Here is a 20,414-nt window from a genome sequence, read left to right on the forward strand (position 1 = left end):
ATGTACATGTGTATTAAAGGTTGTTTGGAAAATCATTAGACGGTACCCTTCCCCTTCAGATACAGTAATACAAATGATATGAGATGAATACAATGATACAGATAATATGAGATGAGAGACCTTTGGGGTCTGTCTGAATATACATAGAGGCTTTGGGCCGTATGTTTGGGCGCTTTTGCCTTTTGGGGGTATATGCATGCAGTATGATGATTACAGAGATACAGATGATACAGTTGTGATTTAGGCCTTTGGGGCCCGTCTGAGTACACACAGAGGCTTTGGGCCATGTACTTGGGTGTCTTGTCTTTTGGGAACCAGATTATACGTGCACAGATATGATTAGATATATGAGATATGAGATGACATTTCCCCGTCTATGCGTTGTAGCTCCGGGGCATGATGGTTCCCTGATTGCCCGTCCGTCGAGATTCAAATATGATGAGATTATTCCCCTGGGTACTTGTTTGGTAATAGTTATCAATATTCAGTATTTGATATTACAAGTGTTATGATTTCATTGATTTTATGCAGATTTATGTGACATTGTTGTTCAAGTACATGGTTTGAATTAATAAGTTTTATTTAAGTTCTTATGATATTTTGATGAGATTGTTTAGAAAAAGATTAAATTATTTTTTTAAAATTTTTTATTTTTAAAAACTACTATCCATTCACTGAACTCATTTAGTTTTTATACTCACTCTATTTTTATTATATCCCCCCGCCCCCAAACAAGAGATTTGCAGGTACATTAGTCGACCCAGTAACAATAGTTATTTAGATATTATGGCCACGTGATGGTGCTAGAAGTTGTAAATTTCTTTTATATTCAGGATATCGCGAATTGTATTATTTGTTATATTTTGTAATTAAGGAAAACCATTGTATTTTAATATTAGAATGATGTGGGTGATATTTGGTATGTTGATTTGAGAAGTTGGTTATGGAGGATGGTTGGATATTGAATTATTTTGGGAGTGTTATTTTGTAAATTGCAGGTTTGAGGTTGTTATACTTATAGGGGAGACTCTGCCGAATTTTTGGTAAAATTTTTAAATATTAGATTTATTATCGATTTGATTAGACGAGTTTAGATAGACTAGTCCTGGGGGTACGGGACGGGTAGTTTCAAAACACAAGTGACTACAACAATTTTGGGTAGAAAAAAGTTTAAAAAAAAAAGAAAAAAGAAAATTACAAGAGTCAGTACAAAACAGAGACAACAGCAGGACAATTAGATAGGGAGCAATGCAATTCTAAATAACAAGCTGGAGATCAAATGATGCCAAGTGCTGTTGAGATTAAAAGATTGAAAGTTCAAGAGAGTTTATGGCAAAAACTGCCAACTGCGCAATAGTGAGCACAATAAACAGGAGCGAATTGTAATTGAGATCAAAGGATGTAAACAAGGGAAGGACTTTGTTGATTGTAATGAATGAATGATACTAAACGACGATGGTTTTTACCAAAAGTTTTAAGAATGACATTCCACAAATTCAAAATGTCAAGAAAGCAACGAAAGTTGAAAGTGACCCATTTTATTTTGATGTGTTGTGCTATAATTGCATATCTCTAGGTGTTGTGCTATAATTGCATATCTCTAGGTGCTGGAGCTGCTGAAAGCTTCTGATCGCCGAAGCTGAAAATATATATTTCAATTTTTGAATCAATTGTGTTAAGACTTTGAAAAACGAGAAAACATATCTGGAAGTTGATTATCCCAAATCTTTTCAACATTAATTTTGTACAGCACCATCTTGGGCAAGAGAAGCAGAAAATAAAGTGGATAAATTGCTTCTCATGAAAGTGCTCTACACAATGTTGCTTTGGGAGTACCAAGTACCTGCTCTGTTTGGCATTTCACATTCAGTATTTGTAAATGTGCAAAGACAATCTTTTGAGTATGAGATTTTTTTTTATTAATCAACGTCGTTAGAACTCGTAACCTCTTATCTCAACTTTAGAACCATAAACTTAGATATCTAAGTCTATAACATGATTGATCTACTTCAAGCCCGAAGTTTTTTTTTTTATTTTTTTTGGAAAAAATAGATATTTTTTAATAGTTAATAAAGGAATAAATTTTTAATTTTTTCAGTAACCTTTTAGATTGGACCTTAGTCATAAATTGGTTCATTTAAAATAAAAAAGACTAATGTACTTAGAAAATAAAAATAAAAATAATTCTTTTGCAAGTAAACATCATAGATGAGAAATTATCCAGTTCAAGATCTTGGACTCTCTTAAATGTCCAAAAAACTTGTTACAACATATGGAGTATGAGTGTGGCGTAATAGTTAAATAATAATGTTAAAATTATAACAATGTTAAATAATAATGTTCGCATTTAATGGCTAGTTTCATCATTATAACAACCAAAACACTCGAGCATTCCAATGCATTTTAACTCAAGGCACGCACGCACAAGCATGATTACTGATTCACACATGCATCTTTAATTAATTAACTAAAATATGGTACTTGAAAAGTCTTTGGGGGTGCCTACAAATTGAAATTTGGTAACATAATGAATGCTACGAAAAGAATCTGTCTACCGTATATCCTGCAACGACATGGATAAAGGACTGTTCCACCATTCAACCTGAAATCATCAAGTGAAAGAAACAAGATCATGAGCGTTGTTTTTTTATATTGTGAAAGCCGACACGAAGTAATAATAATAATAATTAATAGACCTTACCATTGGTTATCACATTATTGTCCAGTGCATCTTCCTCCCCATTCCCTGCATACAGTTAACCAAGCTGAGGACCAACCACACGGCCACACCAGTATGTCTCGAGAATCTTTACTGACTTCTCATGGATCTTGTTGTTGTCATGACTTCGTAGATTTTCTATCCTTTCTATTCCCTCAGCCTCTTCAACCAACTGGGCATACTGATTAACATCTCCAATGGCTGTGTCCATATTCTTTTCAGCTTCCCCGACCTTCAAAATGTTCTCTAATCCTTGTAAGCAAACAGTGACGATCTTTGGATCAGCGCAAAGAAGGAGATCACACAATGGTTTTATACACCCCTCTCTCACGAGGTACTTGATTTGCTCATGAGTGTCAACCTTGGTGGCATTTGAAATTGCCCGTGCGGCCCACTCCTTTATATCAAATTCAGCATTTTGAAGCAGATTGACAAGGGGACCAATAAAGCCAGCATCAATTACCGCCTGAATCTGTTCCTTGTTTCCAGCTGTGATATTTGAAATAATCCCGCATGCAAACTTCTTAATGCTCTTTTCATGATCATGGATCAACAGGCCCAAAAGGTACGGCAGTGCACCACAGTTAATTATACACTGAGTCTGGAAATCATCTCCCCTCACAATATTTGTAACAGTCTGCAGGGCAGCAGTAAGCACTGAGGGTGATGGATGACCAAGGAGCTCAACAAGTCGTGGACAGACACCTGCCTCAATCACAGCTTGAATTTTGTCATTCTTACGATCACTAGAAAGACAGAAGAGTGCCCGGAAAAGCATCAGTCAAGACCTGTTCATCATTTGAATGAACAAGCTGCGCAAGCGCCGGAAGAGCTGGTCTCACCTGTTCAAATATTGGTCGTGGATTGCCGTTGCATAAATTAGACAACGTCCGTGTGGCTCTTCTCTTCATTGAAAGGTTTGCATGGTTATTTAACAGTGTTAACAATGGAATTAGAGCTTCTTCACTAAGCACAAGATTACGGAATCTAGGCGAGTCAATAGCAACATTTCCCAATGCCGAAGCAGCCTTCTCCCGGATATTATCTCTTGGAGAAGCAAGTAGTTTCACAAATATTGGAACAGCACCATGGTCAATCACCACCTTAGTGTCCTCCGAAGTTCCATAAGCAATGTTTTTAAGAACCCAAGCAGCCTCATACTGAATTTGCGGATAGTCTTCCCGCATAAGAAACTCAACAAAGCGCGGGACAACGCCAGATTTTATGACTTCCTCAATTGGTAGACTCCTCTCATTTGAAAGCAGTTTCCGGAACTGAGTAGTTGCTTCCAGCTGCAAGTTGTTGTCATCTGACCAAACGCCAGCAACCATCGCGGGCAAAATTTCCAACCTAGTTTGGAGATTGAGATTGGGGGCAGGAGCGAAAGAAAGAAATTGCTGGGATGGAGGAGCTTCACGTCGCTTCTTGAGGAAGCTTTCCTCATTAATATTTACCTGTTCTATGGTTGTATTTAAGCCCTCCTTCCAAGCCCAACATGCTTCATCCCACATATTTAGCTGCACTTTGTGTAACACGGGTGTGCTTAATTCTCCTCTAGAGAAAATTTTCATATTGGTGCAATCATCCACCAGTAATCTTTCCAAAGATGGGAAGTTCAAGGCACGACTGCCAGAGTAGAAGCTTCTCAGAATTTTTAAATTTAAAAGCTTCAACTCTTTCAATTCGCTGAAAGCAATATCCTCATCTTTCGCTGCATCATGATCATCGTCATCATCTGCCAATACTATTTCTGTTATCATAACACATGATTCTATCTTCATTTCTCTGAGTCGCACCAGGGTCTTTGTAATTGAGAATGTTAATATGTTTTTCAATCCGTCGCAATACGATATCTTCAAAGTTTTAAGATTCTGAAAGGATGTCGAGGATGGCATTAGATTGATCAAACGGTGACACTTCGTTACATGTAGAATAACCAAATTGTTCATAATAGAGGAGGACTCTTGTCTCAAGATGTACTTCAGATCATAACACTTGAAAGCTTTTCTTATGATTACCTCAATCCCATTTTCAGCCTTTTCTTTTGGCAAACAATCATTATTTCCTTCTATTTGGAGAACTTTCAGGGTGTGAAATTTCTGGAGGAAATCATCAAGCGATAAAATAGTAGTCAACTCATCAACAAACACAACATCAAGGCATTTAAGTTTGCACAGCAAGTCTTCTGAAAATATAAATTTATTTGTTATTATATACTTTGCATCTACTATCAACTCTTCCAAATTGGGAAACACTTGCGTGATCAATCAGAACAAACAAAGAAAATGCAAAATGGATAAGTTTATATCCTTTCTAACAATTTCACAAAATTAGTACGGTGCTTTTTGGAGGAAATTTAACAAAATAGAAAAGAATTAGAAGTTACCACTAGCTAATACAATATGTCCATCTAATAAATTTTAACCTTTTAGAAAATAATAATAATACACCTAACATGCAGAAAGTATATACAAGAATTGAAAAATTAATTTTAAATTTCACGTACCTATCTAATACGATATGTTTATCCAATAAATATTAACCTTTTGGAAAATAGTAATAATAATACACCTAACATGCAGAAAGTATATATAAGAGTTAAAAAATTAATTTTAAATTTCTTGTGCGTACCTTTTTTGTCAAGTCATTAGTAGTTCTTTTAAATCTCACCATGAACTCAGGACACCGAGATATCCATAATTCTTTCAAGGATGGAAATTCAAGCATATGTACATCTCCTGTGCTGAAGCTTGTGAGTTTTTCAAGATCATACATCTTCAGATATTGTAACTGAGGAAACATTACAATATTATTCTTCCTTTCTTCTTCTTGGTTGTCCATGACTATTAACTCTTCCAAGACATGACATTTTTCTATCTCAATGTATTGGAGTCGAACAAAGATGTTATTGCTAACCATAGAAGATGAAAATAGACATCTTAAATTCATGCAGTTGTACAGGGTCAAGTGCGTTAAATTCTCAAAACCACAAGTCATGGCTGCAACTTGGTTTTGCCAAATTCTCTCTATACTTATTGAACGCACCGCCAACTTCTCCAACTTTGGTAACGCAACCTGGTCGATCAAAAAATTAACTTCTTGCTTGATGGACAAATCAATAAAATTAATCCCTTTGTCATGTTACAGTTCTCTTCAGTCTTTCATACAAACAAGCATCAATCGAATTTTCCAAATTATTCCTCACTAATTTGATAGGTACTCTAAAGATGTATACTCAAGAAAATGTGAAGTCATAAATGCTAATCAGTTTATCAGTCAAAATACATTTTCATTATTAGGAATTACAAGATCAACAATGCTAAATTGACAAAAAATTGAGTTACAAAATTTTCACAAAAACAAAAAAAGATTGTCAATATCTGGGTAGTTATCAATCAACTTGTTTTTTGTCAAGGCATTTTAGTATTTTCATGCTTTTGTCAAAATTTAAAAACCCACTTTTTTGTCAAAATTTCCTTACAACATATTTGGTATTCCCTAATACATATGTTTATTATTATTATTATTATTATTATTATTATTATTATTATTATCAATTCATTTAGTTTGTCAAGAGTACCAATTATTTTCTCGGAGAATGTATTTGTTACACCTACAACAGTTGATATTAAAAATCATATAATTATTAATTACTCTTGCCATATCTGCAAAAAAACAAGAATATGGAAGGATGAAAAAGCAAAAATCAGAGAATTAAAAAGGCCATTGGGTTATTAGTAACCAACCTTCTCAATGAAAAGTGTATTAGAAATATTGTCCTCCAAAATGATTTCATTCGACTGCATATCATTTGCTGATTCCTCCTGTCTCTGTCAACATTGAAGGCATCTTGATTTTAGAGTATAAATTTAATTGTGAGCACAATCTTTAATACAACGTGACACAACACCTTTAAAAATTAGTACAACTTAATTTGGTACTAGATCGAAATTCGATATTTTGGATTGCATGTTTGAGATTTTGTTAGAAAACATTATAATAATAACAGAGTTAATATAAAAAATTAAACTTGTTACCTATTTAGATTAGATAAACAATGAATATTCTCTTAATATGATTATTCAAAGAGTATGGAAAATATAAGACAATTAATTATATATATATATATAAATTTGTGGTTTTATCCTGAAGCTAAAAGATTTAAATATTAATTTAGTTGCAAACATTAAAGACTTAGCAAAATTGGTTACTTTGGAAATGAGCATGAACATAACATTTGATGATTTTTAAAAATTAACTTTGATGCACAAGAAACTTCTATTTTTATTGTAACTTATAATCTGACAAAACGATATCATAATTTTTATAAATATGATGCTACATAGTAGTTTTCTGGTCTAAGATCTTAGAGTGCGGGAAAAGAAAACTTTAAAATTGCAGAGTTTTAAAGGCTTACAACTTGAAATGCGTAAACCGCACGGTTTATGCATTTTCTCAGACGTTCCCGCATTTTAAAATTCCAGATTGAAATATTTTTATGATGCTACATACATGTCTTATGATATTTGGGTATGATTTAAGGTCTGAAAAATGGTTTAAATTCAAGGGTTAGATCAATTAAGCTAGGAAAGAATGACCAAAGTTTTAATTTAAAATAAAATTACCGATCTAAATTTGAGAACTCTACACAAAGAATAAAGTACAATTACGATTTTATTTGAGCTTCTTTATTAAAGGTTTATTTTATGTCATCCAAGTCTGATGTCAACAAGATTTTGTTGTTGGGGAATAGTAAAAGTTATTAAGCTATTATAAGTAAATTTTATGATTACAGTAAAAAAGTACTTGATGTTATATTATATTATTTTGAATATTAGATTCCAAGTGAAAAATTCCTTCATACCAATAATTTCAATTAGGAATGATCATACCTTTGACTCTGCCGGCGGATTGAGGGCATCGCTGCAACCATGGATCCTGAGAAACTTGAGTTCTGAAGAACCCACTTTGGCTAATTCATTAGCAAAATAATTGACATCTTGCTCTTGCAATTCACGTAATTCAAGGTCTTCAATTCCCTGCAGTTGCACGATCAGCCAATCCTTCAAGCAAATCTTGTTGTTCAGCCTGAGTCTGAATTCTCTACGCCAAGTGTTGGTGCTCTCCCAATACCAATCTCCAATACGTATTCTGTACTTTTCCAGCTCCTCCAAGAACAAGCCTCTGGGCAGAGTGTTGACATCATGGATGTCTAATTCTAAAGAGGTCAAGTTAGGCAAATGCTTCAACTCCTCAACGCTAGCATTCTTAACCCCTTCCACCTCCACCTCCCATTTTTGAAAGCTTCTACAACTTATGTATAGTTCTTCTAAATGGGATAAATTTGATAAAACATTTGGTAGGATAACTTCTAGTTTCCTACATTCTCTCAAATCAAGCAAGGTTAGCCAAGTCAATTGACCTACTTCTGTTGGCAGCTGCTTAATGTCAGAGCCTCTTAAATAAAGGATTTCTAGTTTCTTCAAGCCTCCTATAACACTTATATCTAGCAATTTGCAATAACACAAACTCAGTGCTCGAAGGTTTAACAGAAAACCAAGTGTTGAAGGCAATGACAGTAGATTAATGTAAGTCAAGTTTATAACTCTGACCTGTATCATCCTCTTGAAAAAATTATTTGGAATGGTTAATGATGAAGATTCCTTATCCGCACTTATAAAAAGAAGTTTGAGTTGAGGACATTCCACTACTTCAGGAAGCACATCAGTCCTGACATCATGTAAGACGATCGAAGTGTAACGCTTTACTGCACTTTCGTCTGACCATTCCCTGAAACCATCAACCTGCTCATTTGTCGCTGTCAACGCATTTTGCTCTCTAGATGCAATTGATATGGCAACATCGCGAACGACATCATGCATGGAAAAGAACTCTTCCTTCTTGCTTATATGGTCTAGCAACATGCAAGAAGCTTTGAGTTTGTGCACCAATGTCAGTACTCGAGCTCGTGCTACTTCCATCTTATTGACACCTTGAAATAAACCCAATCCCATACCACACATTAACAAGGCATCAATGGATGATATGTCATACGCTCTTAATTCGTGAAACTGAGCAATATCAAAATTATCACTACTTCGAGCGAGTGCTTGCTCCAGAGGAAAGAACTGGAAGTTGAGAAATGAGAAAGAAGAAAAGAAAAAGAGTCACAGAGAGGAAGAAAAGTGGTCCATTCATTTCATGCCTTTCCAAAATGACAAAATCCCGCAATATATAACAGACAATCGAAAATAACCAATTTGACAACGTAACAGAAAATGACAAAAAAAAATCCAAAACAAACGCAGCCAATCACAATGCTTTAACAGATCATCCTAAACGACGTAGTCTCGTAGCCAGTCTAGAATTTTCTTGTTTCGTTTGGGCCGTTGATTCTCTTGCACTGGCTCATGGCGAACGTCCTCCTTGGGTTGACTGACTGTGGGTTCTCGGTTGAGCTCTTCCACTTGCGCCCCCTCTGATGGCTCCAATTTGATATATAAATTCGTATCATTCCCTCCCTCTTGAAAACACACCTTGTCCTCAAGGTGAAATGCTGGATAGAGCGTACAAAAGGCGTCAAAGTTTTCCCAAGATGAATTCTCCGGTGAATTGTCGGTCCATTGAACTAACACTTGAGGCGTTGGCTTCCCCTGTTGCAACACTATTTGGGTAGCACAAATGGCAGCCGGTAGCAAAAGAGGATGGTTATCCACACTCAACTCTGGTAAAGGATGTGAAATAGCAGGGTCGTTGCCATGATAAGGCTTAAGGACAGAGATGTGAAATACCGAGTGGATTTTGGAAGTACTGGGTAACTCCAATTTGTAAGCTACAGAACCCACTCGAGCAAGTACAGTAAATGGCCCGTAGTATCGCTTGGCCAACTTCTGACAGGCACGAGAAGCTATAGTGGTCTGTCGATATGGCTGTAATTTAACCAGCACTTTATCCCCTACTTCAATGTGAGCTTCACGGCGATGAGTATTAGCTTTCTGAGCCATTCGATGTTGTGCTTGCCTCAAATTAGCTTTTAAAGATTGGAGAAGAGTATTACGTTCAAGGATAATGTCCTCCAAAGCTTGGATTGAAGTAGAGCCCTTAGCATAATGAGGAATAGTTGGAGGCGATCGGACAAATAAAACTTGATAAAGAGACATCTTCAAGCCACTGTGGAAATGAGAATTATAACTAAATTCTGCCCAACTCAATAAGGAAACCCACTTTCGTGGTTTGTCTTGAGTGAAAGCTCGTAAATATTGCTCCAATCCTCGATTCACCACTTCCGTTTGACCATCCGTTTGAGGGTGGTATGCCGTGCTATGACAAAGAATTGTGCCACTTAAGAGGAATAATTGTTTCCAAACATTACTTAAGAACACTGGGTCTCGATCAGAGATAATTGAACTTGGAAAACCATGTATTTTAATGACCATGTCCACAAAGAGTTCAGCTGTCTTGAGGGCAGTAAATTGACAGGGTAACGGACCAAAATGGGCAAATTTTGTAAGACGATCGACAACAACCAATATGACCGAGAAACCTTGTGTTAATGGAAGACCTGTAACGAAATCCATTGTGACCTCATCCTAAACCATATTAGGTATCCGCAATGGTTGAAGAAGACCAGCAGGGGCTTGAGTTGAATACTTAGTTTGCTGGCATATTAAACACTCTTGGATAAATGTTTCCACATCATGACGCATCTTAGGCCAATAGAATGTTGAAGATAATCTGATTAAGGTTCTAGTGACACCCACATGACCTGCCAATGGCGTAGAGTGAAATTCTTGCAACAGTACGGCTTTTAAAGAGGAGGTAGGACTGATGTAATAACGCTGACGGTGGAGAAGAAATCCGTTTTAAACTGAGAAGTCAGCTGACAGTTTGCCTTGTAAAAGTTGCTGGTGAAGTGATATTAAATCAGGTAATGTGGTATTCTCATTAAGCAATGACTGCAGCAATTCAAATGAAGATGGCTGTTGAAAGAAAGGCAAGTGGAGGAGATGTTGATGTTATCCTCAGGGGCTGTTTCATGGACATGGGATAGGGCATCAGCAACGCTATTGGTACGGCCTAGTCTGTACTCAATTCGAAAGTGGAAACCCAATAATTTGCGGAGATAAACTTGCTGATCTGGTGTTTGTATCACTTGTTGAAGGAGTTATTTGATACTCTTATGATCCGTGCGGATAACAAAGAATCGACCCAACAAATACTGCCGCCACTTATACACAGCTTCCATAATTGCATGCAACTCCTTGATGTAAGTGGAAGAAGCCCGCAATTTGGGACCCAACTTCTAGCTGAAGTAAGGAATCGGATGCCTATGTTGTGTAAGTACTGCTCCTATGCCTACATTAGAAGCATCGGTCTCAATGACGAATTCGAAAGCAAAATTCGGCAACTGAAGGACTGGAGCTTGCACCATTGCTTGTTTAAGAGCTTCAAAGGCCTCCATTGAAAGGCATCATTTCACAGCAAATCAGTGAGTGGGGCTGCCAAAGAAGCATAACCACGGATGAAGCGCCTATAATATCTTGTGAGACCAAGAAAACCCCTCAACTATTTGATAGAACATGGAATTGGCCAGTTAAGCATGGCATCAATCTTTTTGGGGTCGGCTTGTACTCCCGAGGCTGAAACAATATGGCCTAAATACTCAATAGTGGCCTGGCAAAACAAACATTTGGATAATTTAATAAAAAATTGATGAAGATGTAAACAAGCTAATACTTTCTCAAGATGAAGCAAATGCTCGGCCATGGAGGAGCTATAAACCAAGATATCATAAAAAAAGATCACAAATTTCTGGAGATGAGCTGCAAAAATCTGATTCATTGTGGCTTGAAAAGTGGATGGGGCATTTGTCAACCCAAATGGCATGACGAGAAACTCATAATGGCCCTCATGTGTTCAAAATGCCGTTTTGTATATGTCGCGGTTGTGGACATGAATTTGATGGTATCCCGCGCGCAAATCCAATTTGCTAAAAATGGTGGCACCCCCAAGTTCATCAAACAGCTCATCGATGGTCGGTATAGGAAACTTGTCTTTGATGGTTACAGCATTTAATGCACAATAATCAACACAAAACCGATAGGTGCCATCTTTTTTCTTGACCAAGAGAACCAGAGAGGAAAAAGGGCTTTGGCTCGGACGGATTATGCCCTGCTCCGACATTTCCCTAATCAGTTTTTCCATTTGAGATTTCTAGAAGTGTGGGTAACGGTATGGATGAACATTGACGGGGGTTGTGTTGGGTAATAAATGGATTTTGTGGTCAATAGGTCTGTGTGGTGGTAGGCTAGAAGGTTGGAGAAATAGGTGTTTGTATTGCTGTAAAAGGTTGAGAAATTGAGCAGGAATGAAAGAAGGAAATTCAAGTGAGGAAGTGTCTGTGATGGAGAATGAAGGCAAAGCCTCGATGGTGGGCACTGGTTGTAAGGCACAAAGGCTGGTCACGGTATCACTTTGAACCAATGCTTGCAATTGATTATAAGTGATCAAAGTATTAGAAGACAAATCACCACGAAGCATCACAGGTTGCTTATTTAAAGAAAACTCCATGGTAAGGGCAGAGTAGTCATGGGACACTTTGCCTAATTTCTGTAGCCATTGAATGCCAATGACCACATCTGTACCCTCAATTGGCAAAATGAAGAGGTCTACCATAAAAGCCGTGCCTTGCATTTTTAAGTTCACTTGAGGAAAGAATTGTTTACACACCAGGAAGTCCCCATTGCCAATATACACTCGGAAATTGGTAGTGGGATGAATGGCTAACCCCAATCGATCCGCCAACGCCGGTTTTATGAAATTGTGAGTGCTGCCACTATCAATCAGCACTTGAAAAGTGTGCGAATCAATTTCTCCAATTAAACGAAGAGAGCGAGGATTGGCCTGCCTTGCTAGAGCATTTAAGCTAGAGATGTCACCAGTAATACCAGCATCTACCAATTCTGATGGTTCCTCGTTATTTGTGGGTTCCAATTCTTCATCATCAGTGCCCATGAGAAGGAGAAATTTACTGCAACATCGATGATTGCTGCTGTATTTTTTGTCACAATTGTAACATAAACCCTTCTCGCATTTGTCGCGAAGTTCAGCCGGAGACAAATGACGAATTGGTAATGTTGGTGTCGGTAATAATGCAGGTAAAGTGTTTGATTTATTGGTATTGTGGTTTTGTGAGGGAAGAGTTGAAGATGATACAGGGGTGATGGCTGTGGTAACAGTTGCAGGTGATCAGGATGGATAAATGGGTTTGGGTTGGGTTTGGAAACCAGGTGAAAGGGGATATGATTGCTGCCATTTAGGCCATGAGCATGAGCTCTGTTTCACTTCATCATATTTGGCCTCAAAAGCACGAGCTAAGGAAAAAGTTTCCATTAGTGAAGATGGTCTAGAGAAAAGCAATTCCCGTCGAATGTTGGGTTTCAGACCAGTGATGAAAAAACTAATTAAAAGGGGTTCAGAAATTCCAGTGACCTTGTTCATTAAGTCTTCAAAAGCTGATTGGAAATCGACAACCGTAGTAGTTTGGCTCAATTTAGACAAATCACCTTGTGGATCTTCATACAAAGAAGCACTAAAACGATAGCGCAAGTTAGCTAAAAATTCTTGCCAAGTAGTGAGCAAGTGATTGTTCTTCATCAATTGATACCACGCGGCAGCACGACCCTCCATATGAAAAGAGACAATCCGTAGTCGGAGGATCTCAGGTGTGTCATGGAAGTCAAAAAATTCTTCTATTCGAAAAATCCATCCATTGGGGTCAGACCCATCAAATTTGGGCACATCCATACGAAGTACTGGAGAAACTTCAGAACCAGTAAGAACGCCATCATATTTAGAAGATGAAGGTTGTGAAGGGTTGGAGGAACCAACTGGTTTGTTGGAAGACCCATGAATTTCTGTACGTAACTCCTCAAAACGAGAGTCAACTGATGTCATGAATTGTTGGATTGTTTGATGGATGGACAGTTGCTGCCCATCAAGTTTGGCGTCAAAAGTTGCTTGAAGGGTTTGTAAAGCAGAAAGAATTTCAGAATTTGCCATGATCAATGAAAGCACCAATGATACGCTCTTAATTCGTGAAACTGAGCAATATCAAAATTATCACTACTTCGAGCAAGTGCTTGCTCCAGAGGAAAGAACTGGAAGTTGAGAAATGAGAAAGAAGAAAAGAAAAAGAGTCACAGAGAGGAAGAAAAGTGGTCCATTCATTTCATGCCTTTCCAAAATGACAAAATCCCGCAATATATAACAGACAATCGAAAATAACCAATTTGACAACGCAACAGAAAATGACAAAAAAAAAATCCAAAACAAACGCAGCCAATCACAATGCTTTAACAGATCATCCTAAACGACGTAGTCTCGTAGCCAGTCTGGAATTTTCTTGTTTTGTTTGGGCCGTTGATTCTCTTGCACTGGCTCATGGTGAACGTCCTCCTTGGGTTGACTGACTATGGGTTCTCAGTTGAGCTTTTCCACTTGCGCCCCCTCTGATGGCTCTAATTTGATATATAAATTTGTATCAATATGGCTGTAGATCCTATTAGCAAAAAGATGTTCTTGAGCTCCTCCCCTTCTAATTTGTTGTAACTCAACTCTATTGCTTTATATGCAGTTGGCTGTATGTCTTTGAAATTCGTTGAGGATGGCCTTCTTAGTTGTTCCAACGCATCCTTCCTTTCAAATAATCTCTTGTTCCTTAATGCCCTCGCTATCGTCACAATGGAAATAGGCAAACCTGCACATTCCTTTGCCACATCCCTTGCTATCGATTGGAATTCACTATCTTCAATATAATCACCTGCCATCTTCTTGAATAGACTCCAAGCTTCTTCTTCGTTTAGAACACCAATTGAGAAATTTGGTCGAGAATCCATCTTCCCAGACAATACATCTTGACTTCTGGCTGTCAATAGTACTTTACAACCTTTATAACCATCTCCATGTGGAATTCCGACAACCTGTAAATCAAGATTTTCCCAAATGTTGTCTAGAATTATCAGGATCTTCTTCTCTGCTTTTATACGTGTAAATAAGCTGTTCGCCCTTCCTGATTCACTCTCCTCATGAAACTTCAGGCCTAGTTTATCTCCGATTTCTTCTTGAATCTTTCGTATGTCTTGATTCTGGGACACCTCAACAAAAACCACCTGATCAAAAAGTTTGTCGCTCTTGACTTTCCTAGCAATTTCTTCCGCTAGCATCGTCTTTCCGATGCCGCCCATCCCATAAATCCCAAGCATATTGACATCGGGATCTTCTAGTGCACTGAGTATATTCCTCAAAGTGAACATTTTTTATTCAAAGGGCTCGTAGTCTTTATTAGAGATAAGCCGTATATCCTCTGGAGCAGTACAGTAGGAAATTCTATCAAATCTTCGAGCATCTCGGACATTGACAACAGCCTCCTTCTGCCTCTCTGCTTCCTTGCTAAGTCGACAGCGGGTCTTTAAATTAGGACATAACCCCTTGAAACAACGCTTATTTGTAGTGGCTTCGTCTTTTGTAAAATTATCTGCCGCTTCAATGACATTGTTGGCCCTTGCAAGCCAATTCTCAACGTTCTCTTCAATCTCTTCTCCTTTTCTTTTAGCCTCATCAACCTGGTGCTCTGTACGCACCCTCTCAGACTTCAGATTGTCAACTTCACTCTTGAGATTCTGTAAGTTACTTGTGTACTTACTCTTGCGCAAATAGCAAATTCGGCGATATGCGGGAGGAACCATGCACTTTACAACTTCTACAACAATAATAAAAATGATTTCAGCCATCTTCAGTCCTTTTCCTCTCTCTTTCTTTTTCTGAATTTTTGAAAAATAATTGACCCAGTTATGAAGCAAACTAAGTGATTAAACACAACTGACTACAACAAGATGGGGCAGAGTAAGAAGACAATAGAAAGAGTAGATACAGAATAAAACAGAGACTAGACAAAGAACAGAGCAAAACCAGATACCAAGACTGAAGATTACAACAAACAGAGGCCAAATATTGTTGAGATCAGAAGATTGAAAATTCGAAAGGGTTGACGGCAAAAGCGGAATACAAGAACAACAATGAACACAATAAACAGAAGCAAAGTGTGTTTCTAATCAAGGGATGAAAATAGTAAGGAAGGGTTTGTTTTGTTGACTGGGAATGAATGCAAAGAAAGATTGATATTAAAAAATGATCTCAATAATGGAGGAGTGATTCAACTCTGAAGAGTAAAGTTTTGTCGTATTCTTTTTAACAACTTCCTTTTAACTTCTTGTTGTGGCAGACAACGGAGAATAATGATGAGATTAAAAACTAAAAGCGACCCCTCTATGTCTTTTGGAATTAATTAATCATCTTAGCCGGATGTCTTTTGGAATTAATTAAGGAAAATGATGTTTACTTCGGGTCAAATCCCGAAAGGGCTCTAAAACGAGGTCGTTTCATCTATTATTTTGTTTTTGTTTTCATTCTTGGTAAAACGACGCCGTCACACCAAGGCAAAAGCAACGCCATAACCCATCTGCTTTCTCTTCCTCTTCAATTCACCACACTAGAATTTTGAGTACAATTCTTACCCAGTTCACTTCTCCCAAAACCCAGTTGCTAACACAAACAAACTGCTTGCTTCACTTCAAAAAATTTGTTGTAATCAACAACTTGCTTCTATTGCTGTGGCTGTTGTCGTTGCTGCAGTGGTATTGAGTCTGCAGATTCAGAAGAAGCAAGTCCAATGGATAGCTCTAAGCAGGAGCGAAGGTAAGAGTGGGCTAACCCGGGCTGCTTTTTTTTTTTTAAAAGTTAAGTATAATTTATAAATTTAACTTTATTAATACTTATAAAAAAATAAATAAGTCTAATAGCCCACCCCATAAAACAATACTAGCTTCACCACTGGCTCTAAGTCGAGATTTTCTTGATAATGGGTGCTGCTATGCATTATTTCTTCATTATTATTAACAATGTATTTGTTGAAATTACTATGGTTATGAATTTGGTTGAGAGGGCGGTGAGTTTGAGAGCAAGGCCACGGTTAAGTAACTTTTGCTTGATGTATGTATTCTAATAATTCTTTATTTTATTACCTGTGCTTCTTGGTAATCTTCCAGCTATCAACAACCACATTACACAAATTCAAAACACCCCCCACCCAAAAAAAAAATTTAGATCTAATAATTAAAATTAACCCACCCCTAAACAACTACAAATTTTAAAAAGAAAAAGAGAAAAAAGAGAGGAGAAGCTTGATTAATTACTTGTTTCCTAGCAAACTATGAAGCTTGATAATAAGTTCATCTTCTTCATCGGTAAAATTCCCATGCTTAAGATCAGGGCGTAGAAAATTTATTCATCTCAATCTAAGGGTTCTGCAGGTGGGTTAAGGGAATGAAGAGGAAGAAGTAAGGTTTCTGCAGCTGAGTTAAACGAAGAGGAAGAAGAAGCTTATGTGTCCTAACCAAAACGACTTCGTTCTCAACAAACAAAAGCGGTGTCATTTAACAGAAACGGTGTCGTTAAAAATAAATCAAAACTAAAAAAAAAAGAGCTGAAACGACTACCTCTGCAGCCATTTCGGGGGTTTGACCTGGGGCAAACATCAGTGTTGATTAATTAATCATCTTACCCGGTTAACCGTTGTCCGTCGGATTAGGGAACAGAAATCCAAACGATGGGAGATCACTTGCTGAGAGCATGACCCTTTGTTACCTTAAAGATGATTTCCATGTGATGATAAATAAACCAGATAGATATGGTAGATATTTTGAAGTGAAAAAAGTGAAAAACGGAGCCTTTACCATTGCTTTGCTTTCTTCTTTCATCTTGTCCCTAGGCTTATTATTCTTTTATTATTTAAGTTACCAACTCATCCACCTTCTATACTATCACGAGTTAATAAGATCAGTGGTTATAAATTTGTATTAAGATTTTAATTCAAAACTTTAAATTAAAATAACTGTTGAGTAAGGAAAAGTACCAGCTCGGCCATGTCCTCATCTCTAAACCTGAAGTGAGTTTCCTCAGGTGAGTGGCACGAACTGACTAGAAATGTACACCGATCAGAAACATATACCAACCAGATACTCATCACCCAAAGAAAGGACACACGAGCTCACAAAATCACGGCAGTTTCGCTATGACCCGAATTGTTAGGAAAAACATGGCACCTACATTTACCCACGATCCGATAGTTGGAGACCCATGAGGGTCTGCCATCACCCAAAAATGGCGAAAATAAAGAATACATGGAAACATGGGACAACGGCTATAAAAAGCCAGGAGACCAATGGAAAAGGGGACAGAAAAATGGAGAGAAAAGGGAAAATTCTGCCAAATTGAAACCTGATTACATTCCTTACAAGTTTGAGAAAGCATTACAAGAATCAAACAATCTAAATTACACAGTTTTCCTGTAAACACCTTGTGCTAACTTAAGTATCGGAGGGTTTATGCGGGTAAAACCACCGACGTCTCTGATCTATCTATGTGAGTGCAGAATTAGAAAGAAAGAAAAAAAGTGATTCCAACCCCTGGAGCGTTTGCAGTTGCTGAAGGAGGCAAAGGGCAGTATCCTCTCCATTGAACACACAAGCGTTGGTGGAATGATTTGGTCAGTCAAAGGGCGAGCAGATTTCAGAGAAGAAGAAAGAAAGCAACACCCCGTGTACTACACTAGCAATGCCCTGGTAGATGCAGAAACCAGATATCCACTTATGCAGAAATGGGCACTAGCATTAATAACGGTAGCACGCAAGCTCATACCATATTTTCAGGTCCACCCGATAGTTGTGATGACTAACCAGTCTTTTCGAAAAATGCTCCAAAAACTAGATGCTTCTGGTCGGTTAGTTAAATGGTCTGTGAAGCTGAACGAATTCGATCTATCCTACAGACCCCGAGGAGCAATTAAAGCCCAAGCCCTGACCGATTTTATGGTTGACCGTGTTGAACCAGAGGAGGAAGTCCAAGAGGAGCAACCAGTGGAACAGGAGAAACCAAAAGGGGTGTGGCTGGTAATGGTTGATGGGTCACATAGTGAACAGGGATCCGGAGCAGGAATTGTAATACGAAATCCAGAAGGGGCCGAGGTATCCTATGCAGTGAAATTCGAATTCCAGCTCACGAACAACCTAGCTGAATATGAAGCCTTCATCACTGGGCTCGGGCTTGCACACGCACTACGAGCAGAAAAGGTAGAAATCCGAGCAGATTCCCAATTAGTCTGTAATCAGCTCAGTGATCAATTTCAAGCAAGAGAAGAGAAGATGGAGCTTTATTAGAAGAAGGCTAAGCAGATGGTTAAGCTCTTCCAAGAGGTAGAAATAAAGCAGATATCCTGGAATGAGAATTACCGAGCAGATATGCTGGCCAGAATGGCCGCAATTGCAGATCCAAAGTTACCCAAGTCAGTCCCACTAGAAGTAAGGACCTCGCCAAGCATAGGGAATAAAGTAGAAGTAATACGGGTGAGCACCGAAGAATCCTGGATGGACCCGATTCTCTCATACATCCGCGATGGCATTTTACCGAAAAACAGAAAGCAGGCAAGAAAGTTGAAATGTCGGGCAGCAAGGTATACGCTACTCGATGGGGTACTATACCGCCGGGGATTCGTCTTGCCCCTTTTGAGATGTTTAGATAATGAGGAAGAAAATTATGTGCTGAGGGAGATTCATGAAGGAATATGCGGCAACCACTCAGGGGCGAGGACTTTGGCCTTCAATGCACTTAAGCAAGGATACTTTTGGCCGACTATGCATCAGGATGCGAATAGGATGGCAAAAAACTATAAAGTCTGCCAAAACTTCTCGGAGGTTCCTGCTCAGCCTCTAGAATTGCTAACCGCTATGTCATCCCCATGGCCTTTTGCCCAATGGGGAGTTGACCTGATTGGCCCATTACCCAAAGGCCGAGGAGTCGCAACTCATGCAATTGTGGCTATTGATTATTTTACTAAATGGGTAGAAGTGGGAGTCCTCAGCCAAATCACGGAGAGAAAGACAACGGATTTTATTTAGAAGAATATCATTTGTAGGTATGGAATCCCCTATGCTATCATTATAGACAATAGAAGGCAGTTCGACAATCACAACTTCAGATACTTTTGCCAAAATTTGGATGTGGATCTGAAGTTTTGTACCCCGGCACACCCCTGGCAAACAGGCAGGTAGAAACAGCCAACAAAGTAATAAAGAAACTCTTGAAAACCAGGCTGGGGGAGAATAAGGGAGCTTGGGTCGACGAGCTACCAGGAGTGTTATGGGCCTACCGAACAACCCACAAAACTGCCACGGGAGAAACCCCGTTTGCCTTAACTTTCAGTCATGAGGCAGTAATCCCAGCAGAAATCTAGGTGGGAACACATCGGACAGAGTATTTCAACGAGAAAAAAAATGACGAGCAGATCTGCATGAGCCTGGACCTGCTGGAGGAGAAAAGAGAAGGGGCCTCGTAGAGAGTAGCCAAATGCCAGCAAAGGATCATGCGCTACTACAATAAAAATGTACGCATGAGATAGTACCGAGCAGGAGATTGGGTACTTAGAAAAGTGAACCAAAACACAAGAGATCCTAATCATGGCATTCTTGGCCCGAAATGGGAGGGCCCATACAGAGTGGTACGAACAACTGGCCCAAGAGCCTATAAGCTGACTTACCTAGATGAATGAGATGTGAAGAGGTCGTGGAACGCTGAGCACTTG

At 38.4% G+C, this 20,414-nt stretch overlaps 2 protein-coding genes and 1 pseudogene across 2 annotated transcripts; all 3 read right to left on the bottom strand.

Annotated features, from left to right (window-relative positions):
• Positions 1-2,216: 2,216 nt before the first annotated feature.
• On the bottom strand, positions 2,217-4,505 carry LOC102616558 (importin subunit alpha-1a-like; annotated as a pseudogene).
• A 1,864-nt stretch (positions 4,506-6,369) lies between these two features.
• LOC127902358 (uncharacterized) lies at positions 6,370-10,296 on the bottom strand. The gene is made up of 4 exons (XM_052441265.1): positions 9,256-10,296; positions 7,612-8,847; positions 6,466-6,549; positions 6,370-6,384 (listed from the first exon to the last, which is right to left on the bottom strand). Exons 1-4 carry the CDS (start codon positions 10,294-10,296, stop codon positions 6,370-6,372), a joined length of 2,376 nt encoding a protein of 791 aa, XP_052297225.1.
• A 3,942-nt stretch (positions 10,297-14,238) lies between these two features.
• On the bottom strand, positions 14,239-15,033 carry LOC127902359 (disease resistance protein At4g27190-like). The gene has a single exon (XM_052441266.1). The coding sequence runs from the start codon at positions 15,031-15,033 to the stop codon at positions 14,239-14,241; it is 795 nt and encodes a 264-aa protein (XP_052297226.1).
• Positions 15,034-20,414: the final 5,381 nt, after the last annotated feature.

The sequence above is a fragment of the Citrus sinensis genome, chromosome 5 (genome assembly GCF_022201045.2).
Source record: "Citrus sinensis cultivar Valencia sweet orange chromosome 5, DVS_A1.0, whole genome shotgun sequence".
In the NCBI taxonomy this organism is placed as follows: domain Eukaryota; kingdom Viridiplantae; phylum Streptophyta; class Magnoliopsida; order Sapindales; family Rutaceae; genus Citrus; species Citrus sinensis.